The following is a 21,112-nucleotide window of genomic DNA, read 5'->3' on the forward strand; positions in this document are numbered from 1 at the left end:
TTGAACCAAACCATTTTCTTACTCATTTATGAATTCATCAATGGCGTTCCCAAAATTTTGCCTTTTGCCTTTTTATTCAAATCTTTCCCTATCATGGAACAATGCTTTCCGTGTGCTGGCATTAAAATCTACCAGTCAAAATCCCAACGAAGCCTAACCGAAACCCACACCCCACTTCCCTGAACAATGGAAAAAACTGTTCATACCCTCTCCCCATTCTTTCCTTTTCTGAAATCTGATGGACTCATCAATTTTTTTAACGTATCCAAATTTGGCCCACTTCCCTCAGATATATTAAGCACCTGTACATTCTTTTTCAGTCTTTGATTTCTCCATCCCTCTTGTTTCTTCTTCTCCTTTCTTATTCTCTTCGCTTCGACCCCTCTCTTTTTGGAGGGAGGAAGAAGAAAGAGGGGGAAATGGAAAGCGTTGCTGGCTGGCAAACGGTGGCTTTGTTTGGGCTCCTCTCCTGGATTGCTTTGGCCTCCTACATTAACATAACCCACAAGCTCAGATCCTCTCTACAACCTTGGGTGACTCAACATGTCGTCACAGGCGCTCCTCTCATCCTTCGAATCCAGGTTTTGGAATTATTCCAAACCGATTATGTTTAAGTTTTCTGTTTCTGTTCTTGTTTGGATTCTTCGTTTATAAAAGTTTTTTGGGTCTGCAGAAATATCAGAATTCGTTCTTCGATGCCCTTTTTTCTGGGCTGTCTTGCATTGTTTCTGTGCCTTTCTACACCGCTTTTCTTCCGCTGCTATTCTGGGTATGCTTTAGATCTCTCTCTAATTGTTGATCCCCGACAGTTCATTTGTGGGCTAACTTTTCGTCTCAAATTGTAGAGTGGTCATGGAAAATTGGCTCGGCAAATGACTCTTTTAATGGCGTTTTGTGATTACTTGGGGAATTCCATTAAGGTAACTAGCCTTGCCCTTTGTCTTCTCTCTTGAATTCAACCTTCTCATCCGCTTCCATCCAACATGTGGAATTTTTCTGTTGAATTTTCTAGGATGTGATATCAGCTCCTAGACCCAGTTGCCCACCTGTTAGGAGAATAACTGCTACCAAAGACGAGGAGGAAAATGCCATGGAATATGGATTGCCCTCTTCTCACACGCTAAATACAGTTTGTTTATCTGGGTACGTTGTTCCTATTCCTCCATGGTTGATGGTTCATATGCTTGCTATTTCCTTTCTGGTATCATATTTGCTTGGAGGTATTTCTTTTGTCTCTCTTCTCTCAGGGTTAGGTTTATGCTAGGCTGTGACTTTGAGCAAGACTCTTTGTTTATATTGGGTTATGAGACCCGATCCTCTACTCAGATTTTTGACGTGGGTGTTGGTGATGTTGACAGTGACTTGTTGCCTTTTCAGCTTTAGTTGAATTTGTTTCTGAGCTTTTAATTTTGATTGACCTAATGAATGTATAAATGATCTTGTTGAGTATACCGAGTGAATCATCGACTATTGGATTAGCTCATCCTGTGAGGGAGACAAGAAAGATGATTAGCAGAATTATGCCTTCTCTTTCTCTTCAATCGGACATAGTTTGGTTAGCTAGGATGCTCCTCTGAGTCATTAGGGCTTTAAATGTGAGAGTAGTGATATGCATACTGCACGCTTGCAAGTATTGAAATGAATTGCTCCAAGTTTGAAGACTTTTAGAAGGGCATACTTTAAGTTTGAAGACTTTTAGATGTTGAACAAATTATGATCTCAATGTTATCTTTAGAATCAAGTTATCGACAAGCAAAAGACTAACCTTGTTATGAAGTGCAACTTTTCAAATATTCTCAAATGTTGTGGCAAGTAATGGATGTAAAATGACTTATGTACCAAAAGGTCTTGAAAGTCTCAAGTGAATGTGAAATGAGCTTCGATACTTGATCCTTCTCTTGTTGAGAGTTTTAAATGATTGAAAACACATCGATATTGTTTAGGAAAGAGGTTATGATGGATTGAGAAGTTTCAGCAGTGCATTTTTCTTTAATTTATTTTGTCTCACCTTTTATTTGCTTTGTTGTTTTGGGCTTTATCCAGTTTAGATTCATTTAAAGAGATTTAGTAAACTTGCTGTATTTGGCCTATGTAAAAGACAATTACAATTTCAATATTGAGTGTCTGATTAGGTTATGACTGGCTTGTGTCTCACCGAGATATAATTAAAGTTGAATATGAAAGGGCTTATAGGTTCAAGTCTTGTTGTGAAATTGAAATCTAAGGGGAAAGAGAAGGCATGGAGGAATCTCTTCTCCGTGTATATTAGTATAATATTCAAAATGATCTTTCTCCCTTTTGCTCAAGGTAAAATAATTGGTTAGAATTGAAATATTAATACCTTCCAACCGTTACAAGATGTATTTCACAGACCATATTGGACCTCCAACTCAATAGCGAGGTTGAGGAAATTAGTTCCTAGTATCCTTCTTCTCATGTTGTCTATTGAAGTTTCCTATCTGATCTTTTCTATTCTTCTTTAAAAAAGTTCCTTATTAGTAAATGAAAATTCACTTGAAAAAATAGGGTTTATTAAATTTGGAGGTGGTTGTTTTCTTACTACTAATATACTGTTGCCATAAGTTTTCAACTATGTCATACATTGTGATTTTAGGATCTATTGATTCTTTGCAGCCTATATTATTGTTTTGACTCTAGCTATTTTCCATTGGCATGACCTTGCAGATACCTCTTGTATTATATCCTATCCTATACTGAGAATATACATGCCTCCTATGCATTTGCGGGGTTTGCTCTTGTTTGTTTGCTTGTAGGCCTCATTGGCTTGGGTAAGCCTTATTTTCACAAGTAAAATTGTCAGTTTTATACCTTTTATGGTTTCCCTTCCAATCTCAGAATTTTCATTTATATGTCAGGAAGAATATACTTGGGCATGCATAGCCCAATTGACATCATTTGTGGTTTTGTTTTCGGCTTGATGATTCTCTTATTTTGGTCAAATGTTCATGAATATGTGGACAGCTTCATTACCACAGGCCAAAATGGTATATTCACTTCACACATTTATCGCCATTTTTTCTGCTAGTTAAATTAAGGGTTTGTGCAGTATTTGAAGAAATTCTTCTTCTGATAAGTAGTATTTATTATTTTCAATGAATAAGATGCATATTCAATGAAAAGGAAAATAAAAAAGACAAGGAAAATAGGACTCATATTCCCAAACTAGATGATATTTATGAAAGAAGATCCAATTGGAATTGGAAAAGGGTGTTGTACTGCTCAGAAAACTAAAACTCTACAGGATTTTCCAAAGATCACTCCAATGAACAGAATTTTCTATTGTTTGGTTTATTTTCACAATATTTGTCACAAACAAGCCATCACATCTTGCTGGGACATAGTTTTAGCTTTCTACCCCAGCATTCTACAATAAGCACCAAGAGAGAAGCCTCCAAAAAGGTAATTCAGCTTTCATAAGGACTGAAGAAAGAAAAGAAGAAGTTGTCTAGGCTTGCTACATTTGGAATGAGTGCCAACTTAGAAGAGATTCCAAGGTGATGCTGTTGCCTTTGTTCTCAGCGTTGTTCATTTCCTCAAAAGTATAGACCACATAAACACCTTAACTTTTTTCAGAGTTGGAGATGAAGAGGTTGACAGAAAGAACATAATTCATTATCTGATCTTCTAGCAACAGCTATTGAGTTAAAACTTTCCAGTTTCTGAGATGGTTGCTGAAATTTTACTAGGCTGGACATTGAGGAGAGAAGAGAAAGTAAAATCTCAGGAAGAAAGTGTAGGGTTGACTAGAGAGAAGCAGGCAGAAAATCTACAGAAGAGGGGTTGGAAAGATAGAGACTGGGCTGAGAAATTGATAGAAGAGAATGAAAAGAAAAGGAAAAAAAATAAATTAGGATGTCACATTTTTAAAGTAACTACATTATCTTTGCTGTACAGTGACATCTTGACGCTGTATTATTGTTATCTAAAGGCAGATACTAAAAACAAGTAAACTCCTGTGCTAAAATATCCAGTTTGGAGCCATAAGTAGGAGCCATCCCTTTTCAAATTATACTCACGAAATGTGTATTTTACTCGTACCTTCGGATTCACGGAGAGAAACTTGAGATAAAAAAAGGAGAAATTTCTGATCTAATTTTCATTTGGAGTCTATATTAGGTTCAAAATTGACAACTGCTACACTGTTAGGTACTTAACATCTTGGAGAACTACACCTCAAAAGCCAGCTATTGGGGTGGGAGAGCCAAACCACTTTTAAGTACCACATTGGTCATCCCTCAATGTGGGACAAAAGCTTCCCGTAACTACTTTGGTTCCTAACAATACCCCATCCCTAGAAAGCCGGCTCTGATAGCATTGTTTGGTATCATGCCTCCTATGCATTGTTAGGTATCATGCCTACCTAACAATGGTATCAAAGCCGATTTTTGACATTTTGGAGTGGAACTGAGAGGGTTTTGATTGGGAGCGGCTGATAAGTATTGTCAAAGTAGCTGCTGGGACGTTCACTTTTTGGGGATGGGGTATTGTTAGGAACCAAGATAGTTATGTGATACTTTTGTCCCACATTGGTTAGAATGTGATGATCAATATTGTACTTAAATGGCTTGGCTTTCCCACCTCAGCTAGCTTTTGGGATGTGGTTCTCGAAGATACTTAAGTACCTAACAAAAGTTGATAGAACCCGGATATATTGAAATATAACTAGATAACAAAACTACAAGATAAATCAAGTGTTAGAGGCACATGGACCCTCCCAATCTTGAGATACTCTCAAGCCCTAATCCCTAATCCATATTCCAAAATATTGCTTACTTTCTCCATTCCTCTACCCTCTATTTATAACCAACATCCCTAACAAAATCCCTATCTAGCTACTAATATATCCCTAATACCAATTCTATCATACTCATTCTTATAATATTGGTGATATGTCCTCAAGTGACTTTGAAGCAATAGTTATTAGGTTTAATCCAGTATCCCTTTTCCTGTTTCCAATCTTGGGGAATGTTAGGATATTACTGACAGATCACGTTACCTAGTATAATTTGACGAATTTTGCAATCTGAAATGTGGGACTTGCAGTAGGTGTTTCACTACAAAACAGAGTTGGATGGATTTTGATTTTTACATTAAACATGTTTGACATTTACATTTTAATGTCTCTCTAGGTGCATTATCATTAGGGTGATTCCACTGCTAATTTTTACCAATCTATTTGTCGCATGCAATTTCTGGTGCAGTTATTTATTTCTGGGGTGCCCTAAGCATTCTGCTGCTCTTTGCTTATCCTACTCCCGAGTTCCCTACTCCAAGTTTTGAATTCCACACGGCATTTGATGGTGTTGCGTTTGGAATTGTAAGCAACATTTTTATTTCAGAATGTAGTTATTTTTAATATAAAAGATTGATATCTGTTTTAAAGGTGCCATTTTAAAGGATACCGTCAAAAGCCCCTTGTTCTTTTGAAGTTTTCATTCCTCCTAGTTTCATGCTTGTGTTACTTCAAATATATAAGAGATTCTGTCCTGTTAGGTAGCAGGAGTACAGCAAACATACCATCAGTTTCACCATGAAGCCGTTGCTCGTATCTTTACTCCACAACTCCCACTTTTCACGTTTCTTGGTCGGATGCTCGTCGGTTTACCAACCATATTAATGGTAAAGTTTTGTAGCAAAGCTCTAGCTAAATGGATCCTTCCCATTGTTTCAAACACCTTGGGCATGTCCATAAGATCAACCAGCTATATCCCAATGCTAAATTCATCCTCGACTGGTAAGGTGGATGGGTGCAAACAACGTGGTCCTCTGCACAAGCTGTTCTTCTTCTCGAGCCAGGACTCGTTTGACATTGACACGGGTATTAGGTTCGTTCAATATGCAGGCCTTGCTTGGTCTGTGGTTGATCTTGTTCCTTCTCTTTTTGCTTATTTGAACTTGTGATCTTGTTAACTATAATCCAATCAGTTCAAGATTTACCTAACTGAATCCCAAGTTCTGTGTATATTTGTTATTTTGCATAGTCAATGTTTAGAGAAGTCATGTCCTTGTGTCATGGACATTATTTTGTATAATGAGGTGGGTCAATTTTATATGAAGCCAACGAATGTGGCCGTTGGCGACTACTTTCTGAGAAACAGAATCTGGAAATGGGTTGTAGGGTGGAATTGAACAAACAAATGATTTCTTTAAGTAGATGGTTTGAAGTTTGAACTATAGACTCCTTGGTCTATAACATTCATTTATATGTAAATGGAGCTATGTAGATGGGAAAATGATTTTTTATTTTTGGAAATAGTAAGCTTATTAGATTGCATTTAATACTCACTTGCTTTAAATAGCTCCATATTTTCTACTTTTATTCATTTTGATCGCATACTTTTATATGTTTATTTTGATCCTTATGTAATGGAAATTTGTAGGAATGATCAATTTAGCCGACCCAATATGTAAAATGTTCTTTTTCTTAAAAAAAAAATAATGCCAACTTACCTTCCGCTTACGTCATATGTACAATTCCAGATTATGGATTGTGCTCACTCTCGCTATTCCACAATCTTGATCTCTCACTTGTAGTTCGACAACTGATTGTTAGAGTTTGTCTCTCCTTTGAAATTTGGCTCATGATGTGATTGAGACAGAGTGTTACGTGTAAAAGGATGTAAAGCGAGATGGAGTGAGAGTGAGCCACCGAGACAACTTGTGAGAGACAACAAGACAACATGAGAGCAAGACAATGAGACACGTTTGAGAGAGACATTAAGTTAGTGAGACAACAAGACACGTTTGAGGGAGACATTATGATAGTGAGACATTTGGATAGCGAGATGGTTGGAAAGCGAGATAATGAGATGGTTGGATAGTGAGACATTAGGTGTCATGCCCTGTTCGAAGCCCCTTTATGTAACTAAGGAAAGACGTGGCCGCCTAGACATTCTACATGTATCTCTCTGCGAGATGACATGTTGAACACCTAGTGAGCGGATTATATATTGCCTTGTGATATAATTCATGATTACAGACTTATGATCAATAATACAGACATCCAAATACATTTTCAACATTTTATACTGAGTGACACATTTTTACTGACAAATGAATCGGTAGAACATTCACCAGTATTTTTCAAAGAAACAACAAAGGAAACCCTCCCCCCTTAATCAGATATCACTATGCAATCAATCAAGCATCACTTGAACTTTGATAATCTCAAATTTCTCTTCTAATCATTGATAAGAAAAACCTTATCCCATCTTCAAATTTCACTCACCACAGAAGTACACGAACTTGTCAACTTGTCTATGATTTTCTTATTCTTAAAACAGTTTCGTAACTCCCTAACACACTCGAGAGCGAATAAGAAAACAAAGCCAGAAGCCCAACAGAAACAGAAAACTAGGAGCGAATCTTAACAACCAGTCAAAGCCCAAAAAACTCAATCGAGAGAAAATAATTTAAAACCAAACTTAAATAAAATGATTAAATAAAGGAAGTGGAACCACAAACACAACAAGATGCATGGTTAAAGAGGCATATGCGTTAGGATCTCGAACCTCGACGATGGTAAGTGAAGAATTAGGTTCATAGAATGTCCCCATGGTGGGTAGAATTGATCCATTACGCTTATATGTGGGACAGATAATGGGTGAGGTGGAGATACTTGGAAGGGAGTGGAACCATGATGAGTAGAGTTGAGTCCATAATCGCTGGAGAATCGATCACGATGGATTAATTAACCATCCAGCATTAATTAAAGATTGCACATTTCTTTTTAAAGCCAAACAATTTTTAGTTGAGTGTCCTACTCATCCGACATGATAATCACATCGAACATTTGAATTATACCATTTTGGATAAGAAGGTTGTATAAGATTTATTTAGATAGAAGCCTGAGATAAAAGAATTCTATCTTTATTTTATTCAATCTCGGGCATACATTGCCTCAAGATGCCCCATGTTGAAAGAATTTTGCCTTAGTTATTCAATTTCAAGCCTTAATTGCATCCGAATAACCCATAATTAATAAATCACAAAAAAAAAATCGCAAAGATATATATAAAATTTATGAAAAATGATGCAAAAGCTTTTTTAATTTTATTATATGAGGCGTAAATATTTTGAGTTTTATTATATTTACGTAAATTACTCAAATTTAAAACTATTTATCCTTATAATTGAAAGATATAATAAATCTCACAATTTTAAGTTATAATAATAATAATTTTAAAGATAACTAAATAAACCAAGGATTATACAAGTACTTAAAAACTAATGTTATTAAGTATACAAAATTAAGTAACAAGAGAACTCAAAACCATGTTAGAAATAAGAAAACAAAACAAAACAAAATTAGCCAAAATATGAGGCATTTCAAAAATTGAAAAGCTTAGAAACGAAATGTTAAAATCCAAGAAATTAGTTTGGTTACAGAGACGTCCATCCGCAACAATAAAATTCAAACAAAAGATGGCAATAATAACAATAATTCGCTCCACTTGTCCAAAGTGTAGGATCTAAATTTCACAAAATCCCCGGACTGAATGGAAATTAAAATTAAAGCCAGCTTGATCTTGTGGTAGTGAAAAGGCTGTCTAGTCTCCAAAAATTCTCAGCCACATTCCTCGAAAATCAAAACTATGCTTCATACTAAAATTTTCTTAAAAATAAAAATGTAGCAATTCTACTAATTTTAACAGCCTTTTTTCCAAAAAAATAAAAATAAAAAAAGAACAGAAACAAACTTACACCACCTAGTACATGATTAAACAACGCCAGCACTATAATAATTTTCTACAATAGAAAAAGTGTTGTAACAAAATTAAAACTAATTGAGATATTCATATTATGGAGAAATGAGCCGAAGTGGTGAAAGAAAGTTGAGTATCTTTGAATCTCGAGGATGTCTTGATCTTCAAATACAAATCAGAGGGTTTTCTATATAAAAAGTTCTTGTCTCGCTCGCAGGCAAAATCATCACAATGCATGGCACAGCATATGTCACAGGGTTCTCTTTGCCTACAACAACCACACAACCCATTACTGTATACAGGGGAAGGGTTCAACTTAGCTGCTTCATAAGAAGTAATCTGGTGTTCTACGGGTGACGTCGGGTTCTCCTCTTCTGGGTGCTGGCTCAAACTGGTAGAGAGAAACACGCAGAGAATGGAAACAATCATTTAGATACGGACAGTCTAAGTTATGGAAACAATAAAGCAAGGATGAGAATTGTTTGTGGTGCATTCTCAAGTTCATTAGCGAGAGTGAGAAAGAGACCTGGATAAATGTATGACTCTTGCAGTCGTCAACCTCTAAAATTGAAGCCATGTTCCCACAGCGATAACAATAGTTAGGCGCACTAAAAATAGTAACCACCTTTTGTTCCTGCAGTCATTATACCAGAAATCTTTAAATCCATAAAATTATAAGAATAGAATAAGAGATTTGTAGAATGAGAATTTTATTAGACAAACATATTACATGAGCCCAGTTAAATCCATCCATGACAAGTTGATGAGCTCTAGCTATCAACTTTAAATTATTCATGTGATTGAATTGTTCAGATATGTCCTGCAAAGAAGAATTAAGAAACGTCAGGTCAGATAGAAAAGCCCTTTAATTTTTTTCTATTGGCATAACGATGAATGGCCAAGTGTGAAAATAACAAAAGCCTTGATGCACGGTTAGAATTTACCTGGCCAAATGTATACCCAGCACCCCGAGGTGAAATCCCCCAGCCACATCGGTCATCTGGATCAGACCATAATAGGTCACACATTGGGCCTTCATGTGGAACCTCTTGAACACGGTCAAAGTTTCGGATGTTATCAAGGGTTTCAATGGATGGTGACAACCCACCATGGAGGCAAAATATTTCAGACTCAACCTGGACGGAAATATAATACCCAACAGATAAAATAAATTGCATAAATAAGAGGCTGCTTGATAATAACTTTAATCTGTTTTCTGCTGTTGAAAGTTTTGTTAGAGTACTAATTTTCCCCTTTTTTGATAGAGTACAAATATTTTGCTTGTTCTATGATCCATCTACTAAAAGTAGTTTTCAAATTGACTTTTATGTTTTGAAATTTGCCTATAGTGCAGAAATGTTTTTAAAAAAGAAACCTGGCACATCAATTTAATTTCCAGAAAACCAAAAGACTAAGGGGACAATCCAAAAAGAATAAACCCACCAAAAATAAGCCAAAACATAAAATAAATAAATACAAAAAGGGTTCTAGACTTTGAGGATGAGGAACAGACACCAAAATCTAACCTCAGTCCACATCTACCCAAAGATTCTCTATTAGTCTCAAAGCCAAGAGAGCAACACCACCCCCAACATATCAAACAACAACGTTTATCACAACAGACCAAAAGCACATGATGATCTCCAAAATAAGAAAAGGAAAGAAAAGAGCACTATAAATGAACGACGACACCAAATTCTCCACAGCTCATGATCTAGCAGGTTCATTTAAAATTAATTTAGGTTAAAATATCATTTTGATCCTCCATATTTTGAAGTATGTTCAATATTAATCTATACACTTTCTCATTTCCGTACTTTCAATAAATTTTAAATTTAGTCCCTCAGGCAGGAAAAATAAAGTGTAGATATGTAAAAATGCTATAAATAACAAAGTTTTTTAAATCAACAATAAACTAGGATTGGGGACTAAATTTAAGATTTATTGAAAGTACAAGAACTCAAATTAAACAATTGAAAATATAGGGTCTAAAAGTTGAACAAACTTCAAAACATAACCAAAATGGTATTTTAACCACTAATTTATTTCATATCCTGTTCTTCAATCACATAAATATACAATGTAGGAGCCACGAAAGGCACTCAAAAAACAGCAAAAGATATATTGGTTTGAGATGGTAAATTGAGTAATAAAAGCAATAATTTACAAAGACACCCCAAATAGAATAATAAAATAAAAAATCACTAACCAAGGCAGTCAAAGGAAAATAGTCAAAAAGATCTGTAAACGTCTTCCATACATTAGCATTTCCATACCTGCAAGTACAAAACGGATCACACTGAGGTAGATTTTTAAACAATGCCAAAGGTAATCATGAATCATAGAATGCTTAAAAAGTTTATTGACCAATTGCAACAAATTAAAGATTTTACTGCAGATACATCACTATTCTTTTAATATCCATGAGCTATAAAGCACTGAGACTTCTGAAGTGGCCAAGTGTCAGACACATGTCGACTGACACGCTTGGACGCTCCAACACGTGTTCGACATGCCATCTGGATGTCCATTATTTTATTTATATTTATTTACACACTTTCTCCATACTAACACACTTCACCTCTAAAGACTTGAACCACAAAACTCTTTTCCAAAGGTAAATAAATAAATATCCTACTTGATTCTTCTTTCAACTTTATCAACGATGGTGACTTCAACTTCAAACCCACGCCACAACTGCAGATGACTTATGTGACTTCCCTTATTGTTTTTTTTTTCTTCCGTTTTTATCTATCTTTTTTTTTCCATTTCTATTTTCCCTTACTTTTGTTAAAATATGTGCAGAAATTTCACAATATGTCAAATGATGCACACATATATTTAAATAAAATAACAAGTCCCCCACATATTGTGTCCTATTTTTTTAGATAATGATGTGTTGCCATGTCGATGTCTTGCCATATTCGTGTCACGTGCCAGTGCATCTTAGATCGTGAGTATTTGGACCAACTTATATACACTTCGATTATTCTCACACTTCGATTATTCTCACAGGACAAACCACCAATCCTACAAGCCTTGGATGCCAAGAAAATTCATACAATATGAAATTCTAGATATGTGACCACCATGGATTGACTCATTTAATCTAAGTCCTTCATTTATTAAACTCATGGCCCTTAAAGATGTTTCTTAAGCTTTTCCATCTTTTTGAACTTGGTCGCTCATCATATCCAACCTCATTATTTGTATTTCAACTAGAGGTATACAAGAAGTAGCAGCAAATCCAGCTGAAACTGACCAAGGTAATGGCGGTAGGTCGGGGTTAAGTTCAGGGTGGTCAGTTGTCATTTTTTATTTTATATATTGTTAGTGTATTTTTGTTTTTTTTATAATTTGTTGCAGCCCAAAGCCCAGTCCACTAACTCCGCAGTCCACGAAGCCATCCTTCTCTCAATTTTTTTATTTAAAAAAAACCCCGCAAAAGAAAGCCCACAAACATGGGTGGCAACATAAAATGGGCCTCCATTTGTGAGAAATAAGACCTAACAGATAATTAAAAAAAAGGCTTAGTAATGAAAGCCCATAAGGAAAAAATCTTAGAGAGGACCAGACCTCAATCCAAGCAAGATCTCTCTAGGCTTAAAAATTTCTCACTCCAAAAACCCCACAAAAAGGTAACCAGATTCATCAATCTAAGACATTGTAGTTCATGCAATTCACCAATGTTTGCAATTGGTCATTGATTTTGATTTCTTTTCTCCAATGCTGATACCATTCAGCACAAGAATCAAACATCCGTAAATATACTAATCCTACAGTCTCATTGATCATACAAATTATCCCCCAAAACTCAACAGGGGGAAGAGAGACAGACATAGAGACGGTAACAGAGACGAGACAGGGAATAGAAAAACTCACTTCCTTAAACATTCGTCGTAAAAGCCATAAACCTGAGTGATCTGAGAACAAAAAAGAAGAAAGGATGAAATGGTGCAAGTTAATTTGGGCGTTCAGCATTTCAATGAACATGTCTAATATAGATGAGGCAAATACCCAAAAACAAATGCATTGAGGTGTGAAAAGTAGTACAAATACGCACAGCCATTATTCAACCTAGAATGAACTTGAGGAGTAGTCAAATGAAAAAAAAAATTCATGCAGAAAGCACCAATTATTTTTACTCTCCCTCGCTCCACTTCTAATCCCAACATTTTGGACTAAGCATATTTAAAATTACGGTATAGGCATTTGAAATTAAGAAGCAAAATTGTGTGCATCATTTGTTCGAATATATAATGTATCATGAACCCAAATATAGAGTGTAAAATTATACCTGACGGCTCTCATGATTCCCTCGAAGAATGGTAATCCGGTGAGGATAGCGAACCTTTAGAGCCACTAATAACTGGAGTATGGTAGACAACCATATATATTAGCCCGAAAACCATATATATTAGCTCAAATATATCAGCCAGCCAAAACCTACAAGTCTTACATTTACATTATACATGATTTGTCTTAAGAAAAAAACTATTACATAATTTATGATTTGTATGGGATATATGAATGCCTTGACAGAATGATGAATGGGAAAATCTATTAATTGGTATTAAGGGCTTACCGTGACAGTTTCAACAGAATAATATCCCCGGTCCACATAATCTCCCATAAACAGATAATTGGTGTCCGGACACTGTTACAATATTATGTAAGTATAGATTCAAACCTGATCCAGAGGATGCTCAAAAGAAATCAACTCACAGAAATGAACCCACAAGTTCAAGCTTTTTGGCTATCAAGACAATAACAAATATCTTATCCGAACTCCATCTTTCAGAAGGGCAAAAAATAACATTTTAACTTGATATAAAATTTAACGAATATTAAAATAGTATAACTTGTACCTTCCCTCCAATTTGAAAAAGCTCTGCAAGGTCATGAAATTGCCCATGAATATCTCCGCATATTGTTACTGGACTCTTCACAGGCTGAGGAGGAGAAAAAGTATTCCATGCAACATGGATAAAAGAAGGATAAGAAGTTTGATAATAGCAACCACGAAAACAGGCATAATTTTAAACAACAAAACAAAAAACCATATGGTTAACAAATGGAGCCTAAATAACAATGTTATGTGCTACCATTCTGAATTTAAAATAGACAGGAAAGTCCAAAAATGCTAGTTTTTCTACTATCAACTCAACTCCATTCATTTTCTCAGGTGAAAAAGAGTTGTATTAATAATAAAAATAACAGAAAAGAGAGGGCCTAAGTGTCTTCCGACTCTTCCCTAACCAAATGGCCACGATGCTTTGAAGCAAACAAAGTTTGATTCTCAAAAGAAAGAAAAAGTAAAAAAATGAAGAATATATGGCCAAAATATCTTGCCACAAATGAAATTGCCTTCGAACATCTTGAAATTGAAATGATTAAATGATCATACAAAATGAATTTACAATTGAACATCTAGAAAATTGAAATGATGAGAATGAATGATGATGATGATGATAACCAATCACTACAAGAACTCTAGATCAAGTGTTATTCCAAAGAGAAATCATAAACGGATAAAATGAAAAAAGAAAAAAAAAGTTTGAACGCACAATGCCACAATTGTAATACCTGTACATTGCTCTCTTCCATTAGAACCTCTTTGGCTTTGTCACACAATGCCCTAACCTACAGAAACAAAGGAATCATGTTAATTTTACATATCCAAATGCGTCATAGGGTCAAATTCACCAAACTTGCGCACAAGGTACAAAACCACCCTGAAGTCAGTAAGGATAGTGAATTCTGACATCCTATGAGCTATGGCATCCCTTTAGAGCTCCTTTCTTCATCAAATTTGCAGTTACACCCATTTCATTATTCTTGCCTAGGGAAGCCGTTTTCTATAATCTTCTTGTGTTTGAGGATTTCATATCCTCCTCTATAACGTACTATGTAGAGAGTAACAAATAAATTAAATTTGCGTTCCAGGAAGACGAAGAAGATAAAGGAAAGAATGAAAGAAGCGGAATAGGATATCAGGATTCAGGAGTCCGGAGTCCGGAGGGACTCATGAACATGTTACATAGCAGATGACTCGTTTCTAAATAAATACAAATAATGTTGAAAAGGGCATATTACTGATAAATAAAAACTACTGCTTCAAAGATCAAATACATGGAAATCTCCAGACATCCTAGATGAAACCAACTCCATTTTATCATTTCAATAAGATGTCAATCCTAATATAAAAATTTTGGAAGTGGATACAGAAGAAATTTACAGTAACAAGACATACTCACAAGTCACACCATTATGCCTGAATCTACAGCTGAGAACCCAGAAAAGAGTAAACAAAAAAAGAAGATCTCACCCAATTAAACAGATGTCTTATAATTTCCCTTTTTCCATGGACAAGATTCAATAACCATCTTCTACTAAAGGTCCCCGATCACATAGGCAAGGTAAGATCTCCCAATAAATTAGAATTAATAAAAAAAAAAGGTTCAAAACTCAAGGCCTGAATCTTGTCTTTCCCCAATTTGTTTTAGGTCAGATACAAAAATCCCCCAAAATCGAAAACAGAAGAAAAAGATGAATCGGAAAACAGAACCTGTTGCTCGGAAAGCGGCTTGCACTGCATGAGCTGCGAGATCTGCTCGTCCAAGCTACTGTTGGCCTCGGACAACATCGAATCCGTGCCCATAACTGGACCTGATGGAGGAGCCCAAAGTGTGACGGTTCAGAGAGAAGGCCCGGCGGGGGCGTGAGACTCCACTGCGGCGGTGGGCAGTGGACAGAGAGAAGAGAGAAGAAAGAAGAAGAAGAAGAAGAGAGAGAGAGAGAGAGAGAGAGAGAGATGGAGATGCGCGTGAAAGAGAGAGCGTGTAGGGAAATGAAGTTGAATTATAGAAACCGGCAATGGCGATGGATTATTGGATTGAGTGGAGGGAAATAAATTAAAAAAATATTAAATGTTTTTATATTTAAAGGTCATTCATTATAATCTGCTGTGCCAACCTTGATGGGAGCTCACATGCTCCCACCCAATGGGTACACGCCACGTCAGGCGCTTAAAAAAATACAAATATATTTTCCATTTTTTGTGTTTTTTGACAATAACCCTTATTTCATTTTCCACCTTACAATTGGTTCTTTTTTTTTTCTCACATATTAATGGCCCAATAATTGTCTATTCGGTCTTTCATTATAAATATTATAACAACAAAATAGATATCATTACTGCTTAATCCTTAACAAATACATCCCCTACACCCTTACTTCACTTCAGTGTGTAATGTTAAGTATCCTTACTCTCTAAATACTGCCATCACCTAATTGCCATTTCCCTACCTAAAGTCGCATCACACGCACATAGGTAGAATTCGATCATTTTCTTTTCTTTTCTCTTTTTTAATAATTTTTACTTTCCCTCTTTTACTTTTTGTTTTTTATTTATTGTTATATTATATTTGTGTTCTCGTTGTGCTCATCACAAGACGTTATTAGCACAATTTCCGATATTTTTTCGCTAAAGGTTGGTCCTAAATGTATGTCGGTTTTCCCTCTTTGTTATAATTAGTAAGGGGTTATAACTTCACATTATTTAAAATGCCTAAAATTCTAAGAAAAAGTCATCGATGCAATTATGTTAAAGAAGACATTCTCTATCATTCATGTGTTAAATATGCTCATGAATCAGTAACATGAGAGAAATATCTTAAAAGTATTCTAAACTCATTTTGTGCCTTCTCGAGGCTGAATGAAATAACGAGTTATGGTCAATTAGATTAACAACATTTCATGAACTGAATATTGTAAATTTTAATAATGGTAAATGAAAACTCATGAATCTTGACCAATTGGAACAATGTTGTTTTTGGAAGTGAATGTTGTAAAATTTGACTATTGTAATCAAGATTGCGAGACTGCGGTAAAAGAAGAAATAAGTATTATTTTCATGGTAATCATCGAAATTTCAAAAGAACCACACAAAATGATGATTAAAAGTTTCACATGTTAGATGTGATACAAAAGAGACATAGTTTGTACCCATTTAATTTCTTCTAGAAATTACAATCATTACTACAAAATCATATATATTTTAGAAATTTTTTTTAAAATAGAAGAATTGGCAAACTATTTAGAGATAATTGTGAGAAAAACAAAATTTAATACAACAAACTTAAAAATAGCAAGTTTGAAAAATATTAAGAATTGTGGCAAAACCGGTGGTTACATAATTTTTTGGATTTTTTTTTACCGGTTTAAGTAGGATAATAGGTGTTTTCAGATACAATGTATTTGTCAAATAACACATAATTATATTTGCAAACTACTAATTTGGATTAACAAGATTTCCTATCCCCTAAATATATGTCTATAATTCATAACAAATTTTTGAATTTTTAGTATTTAAATCAAATTAATTAACATTTATTTATTTAATTCATGTTTAATCAAGATTTTCCCTACAAAATTGCTAAAAGAATTTCAATCGTTCCTCGTTCATTAGATTTCATAATATTTTGAATTCAAATATTATGAAACATAATCCATAAAACAATGACAATCACTCCTTCATTATTTTCATATGATAATACATAGTACCTATGGTTAATAAAAAAATGGTTACGAGAATTTCAACCATTCCCAAATCATTATATTTCATAATATTTTGATTTCAAATATTACATCATATCCTTAATGGAAAACATAAGTTATGCATTTCGTATTATTTATATTTCAAGTTATTTTTAAAAAAAATTATTAGATAATACATAGTACGTATGGTTAATAATAATTTAAAAACAAAGTTTTATCATCACTACAATCGTACTAATTATGATTATACACTTATTTTGATTGATTTTTATTAAAAAAATAATTTATTGTGTCTTTTGTATCGGATAATTATTTTTCAAATTGTGTTTTTTAATTACATTAATATTCATATTTATTTTAATTAGATGTTTTATTTTGTATGTGACGTTTTATTTCCAATCATCATTATTATGCATGTGTAATCAAGAAATATAATACATGTGTTATATCTCTTTATGTAGGATAATACGTGTTTTACTTGTATTTACATTATACAAATAATGAGACCAAATATCATACCGTATAGTGTATTTGCAAACTTTTGAAAAATATTAACTAATTTAAGATATTTTTGAGATTGACAAGATTTTCTCAATATCTCCTAAATATATGTCTATAATTCATAACAAATTTTTGGATTTTTAATATTCAAATCAAATTAATTAAATTTTATTTATTTGATTCATAAAACTTATGTTTAATAAATATTTTCTCTAAAAAATTGTTAAAAGATTTTCAACGGTTCCTCCTTCCTTAGATTTCATAGTATTTTGAATTCAAATATTGTGAAATCTAATTCCTAAAATAATGGCAATCCACTATTTTCAAAGGATTTATATTTTAAATTGTTTTAAAAAAATTTATTAGATAATACATAATTGTTTTAATTTATATTTCAAATTGTACGCATATTTTGATTGATTTTTATTTAAAAAAATTAATTTATTGTGTCTCTTTTATTAAAGAAGTGTACTTTGCAAACAACATTCAAATTTGGTAAATGTTAACTAAATTTGCTATTTTGTTGCTAGATTTATGATAATGACTATTTTTAAATTTTTTATATTTTAAATAATTTATTAAATAACACGTAATATATATTTGAAATTATTCTAAACTTATTAAACAATTTCAATCGTTAATAAAAGAAGTATTCTAAACTTATTCCATGCCTTCTTGAGGCTGAATGAAATAACGAGTTATGGTCAATTAAAGTAACATCATTTCCTAAACTGAATATTGTAAATTTTAATAATGGTAAATGAAAACTCATGAATCTCGACCGATTGGAACAATACCATTTTTTGAAGTGAATGTTGTAAAATTATACTATTGTAATCAAGATTGCGAGGTTGTGGTAAAAGAAGAAATAAGTATTATTTTCATCGAAATTTCAAAAGAACCACATAAAATGATGATTAAAAGTTTCACATGTTAGATGTGATACAAAAGAGACCTACTTTGTACCCATTTAATTTCTTCTAGAAATTACAATAATTACTACAAAATCAGATACTTTCTAGGGAAATTTTAAAAAACAGAAGAATTGGCAAACTATTTACAACTCATACCAAAATTTTATAGAATTTTTTATAGAAAATAATAGAGATAAGTGTCAATGAGGTTCGAAACCACCACGTGGAGGCCCATTTTCGCGTGTTTTTGACGAAAAATTGGGCAAAATTTTGAAAAGTTGACTTTCAATTACGAAAATGCCACTCAAAATGAAGGGAAAAAATAGGTTAAAGAATTTTTTTTTCTTCTTTGGTATGGAGTGGTAACTACGACAATTTCTCAAACCCCTTGTCAGATGGCACCAAGTGAACTAAAGGAGTTAAAGAATCTGTTGGAAGAGTTAGTAAAAATAGGTTACATACAATCTAGTATCTCACCATGGAGAGCCCTCGTCCTGTTTGCGAGAAATAAAGACGGATCTAGGAGACTGTGTATTGACTATTACCAATTGAACAAAGTGACAATAAAGAATAAGTACCCTTTGTCACGAATAAACGACCTCTTTGATGTGTTGAAAGGAGCTTTAGTATTATATCAAAGATAGACTTGCATTTGGAATACCACTAAGTAAGGATTAAGGAGTCAGATGTGCCTAAAACAACCTTCAAAACGCGTTATGGGCATCATGAGTTCTTGGTAATGCCCTTTCGGATTAACCAACACCCCAACAACTTTTATGGACCTAATAAACAAAGTGTTTCATTACTACCTAGACCAGTTTGTCATTGTCTTCATTGGTGATATTTTGGTTTACTCCCTAAACACGGAAAGTCATGCAAAACATTTAAGAATTGTGTTACAGACCTTGCAAGAAGAAAAGTTATTCGCAAAATTTAGTAAGTGTGAGTTCTGACAGAATTAGGTAGTGTTTCTTGGGCATATTATATCCTTAGAAGGATTGAAGTTGGGTTCACAAAAGGTGGAAGCAATTGAAACTTGGGAACGTCCAAAAACGATTTCTAAAGTAAGAAGTTTTATTGGCCTGACAGGTTACTATAGGCGATTTGTAGAAGGATTCTCACAATTAGCCCTTCCTTTTACAACACTTACCAAGTAAGCGGCGAAATTTGAATGGTCGCATGAGTGCGAAAGAAGTTTCCAAGAATTGAAACGGAGCTTACTCTCCACCAATTCTCGCATTACATAGGCTTGGAAAAGAATACAAAATCTTTTGTGACGCACCAAGGCCTAGGATGCATTTTAATGTAGGAAGGGAAAGTCGCTTACGCATCCCAACAACCGAAAATACATGAGCACAACTACCCAATGCATGACTTGGAGTTGGCGACCATTATACATGCATTAAAGATTTGGAGACATTACTTATTTGGGAAAAGATGTAACATATTCACTAATCACAAAAGCTTAAAATACATCTTTGACTAAAGAGAATTAAACTTGAGACAAAGGTTTTGGATGGAATTAATTAAGGAGTATGATTACACTATCGCTGGAGTTGGTTGTCAGAAGAGTGCCAATAGAGTCTCTAGAGGTGGTGGTTGGAGATTGGTTGACGACAAGCAGTGGAGGTGGTGTACGAAAGGTGATCGACGAACTTCCCAATCCTTGAAACAAATACCGATAGGATTGATAAATAACCAAAAAATCTTGCTAATTTGTTCTATAAATCTTTCATGTACCACAAACATAATCAACACACTTGAATCAAATAAATTCAAATTTAAAACTAATTTTGTTCTTTTTTCTCCAAAACTTAAATCTCTCTCACCCTCTTTCCGACTCTCTACCCTTCATTTACATTCTTTTTTTCAAATTGAAATCTTGAAGCAAATTAGGAGAACAAAATTGAGTATAATAATAATAAAAAAAATAGAACTAACATATTGGTGTTAACATCCATGACAAAGTAAAATGAACTAGAAAAATAAAATAGGTTCAACATATATATAAAATAAACTCTACGAAATTGCAGATAAATATTCTCACAATATATCAGAATACCCAAAAAAATGAGGAATAAAGAATTGAGAGGAAGAGAAGAAAAAGAAGCACTTCAATGGATCATAAATATATCACAAACTTGAGAAACTAAAAAAATTGCATGTGGATGAATTGTATTTAGCATGTGAGTTCAGAAAGTGAAGTAGAATAACAATACACATAAATGGTGATGCTCAAAGTCTTAAAGATAATGACTTTTTAAACTCTCCAATAAAACATCAATTTATCATTTAGTCTTTAATTAAAAATTAAAACCTTAGATTATTAAAAGTGATTATCCTTTTTGGTAACATAGTCATCTAAATATAGAAGTTACCTCATCATTTTGTTAGAGAGTTAATGGAATTGAT

The 21,112-nt window shown here is 33.9% G+C and overlaps 2 protein-coding genes across 3 annotated transcripts; one reads left to right on the forward strand and one right to left on the reverse strand.

Moving 5' to 3' along the window:
- The first annotated feature begins 134 nt into the window (after positions 1-134).
- On the forward strand, positions 135-6,300 carry LOC101204722 (lipid phosphate phosphatase delta). 2 transcript variants are annotated; one of them, XM_004144624.3, is made up of 8 exons: positions 139-581; positions 674-769; positions 846-920; positions 1,013-1,143; positions 2,686-2,789; positions 2,877-3,005; positions 5,223-5,338; positions 5,515-6,300. In XM_004144624.3, exons 1-8 carry the CDS (start codon positions 420-422, stop codon positions 5,920-5,922), a joined length of 1,221 nt encoding a protein of 406 aa, XP_004144672.1. In that variant the 5' UTR covers positions 139-419; the 3' UTR covers positions 5,923-6,300. The 2 variants fall into 2 exon arrangements, with proteins under 2 accessions (XP_031740185.1, XP_004144672.1); XM_031884325.1 differs by lacking the exon at positions 2,877-3,005 and having other exon boundaries at positions 135-581.
- A 2,114-nt stretch (positions 6,301-8,414) lies between these two features.
- LOC101204474 (serine/threonine-protein phosphatase PP2A-4 catalytic subunit) lies at positions 8,415-15,613 on the reverse strand. Its single transcript, XM_004144623.3, has 11 exons — positions 15,295-15,613; positions 14,313-14,369; positions 13,595-13,678; positions 13,312-13,383; positions 13,024-13,095; positions 12,609-12,649; positions 10,936-11,002; positions 9,671-9,862; positions 9,457-9,546; positions 9,253-9,360; positions 8,415-9,117 (listed from the first exon to the last, which is right to left on the reverse strand). Exons 1-11 carry the CDS (start codon positions 15,385-15,387, stop codon positions 9,052-9,054), a joined length of 942 nt encoding a protein of 313 aa, XP_004144671.1. The 5' UTR covers positions 15,388-15,613; the 3' UTR covers positions 8,415-9,051.
- Between the last annotated feature and the right edge of the window lie 5,499 nt (positions 15,614-21,112).

Source organism: Cucumis sativus, chromosome 4 (genome assembly GCF_000004075.3).
Source record: "Cucumis sativus cultivar 9930 chromosome 4, Cucumber_9930_V3, whole genome shotgun sequence".
NCBI lineage: Eukaryota > Viridiplantae > Streptophyta > Magnoliopsida > Cucurbitales > Cucurbitaceae > Cucumis > Cucumis sativus.

Excerpts from the sequence above, each read along its gene's own strand:
- LOC101204474 (XM_004144623.3), bottom strand. The coding sequence starts at position 15,387 with ATGGGCACGGATTCGATGTTGTCCGAGGCCAACAGTAGCTTGGACGAG. Across the intron at positions 12,650-13,023 it reads GGAATCATGAGAGCCGTCAG|ATCACTCAGGTTTATGGCTT; the intron begins GTATAATTTTAC and ends TTTTGTTCTCAG. Across the intron at positions 9,863-10,935 it reads ATTTTCCTTTGACTGCCTTG|GTTGAGTCTGAAATATTTTG; the intron begins GTTAGTGATTTT and ends ATTTCCGTCCAG.
- LOC101204722 (XM_004144624.3), top strand. The coding sequence starts at position 420 with ATGGAAAGCGTTGCTGGCTGGCAAACGGTGGCTTTGTTTGGGCTCCTC. Across the intron at positions 1,144-2,685 it reads AATACAGTTTGTTTATCTGG|ATACCTCTTGTATTATATCC; the intron begins GTACGTTGTTCC and ends ATGACCTTGCAG. Across the intron at positions 3,006-5,222 it reads CATTACCACAGGCCAAAATG|TTATTTATTTCTGGGGTGCC; the intron begins GTATATTCACTT and ends TTTCTGGTGCAG.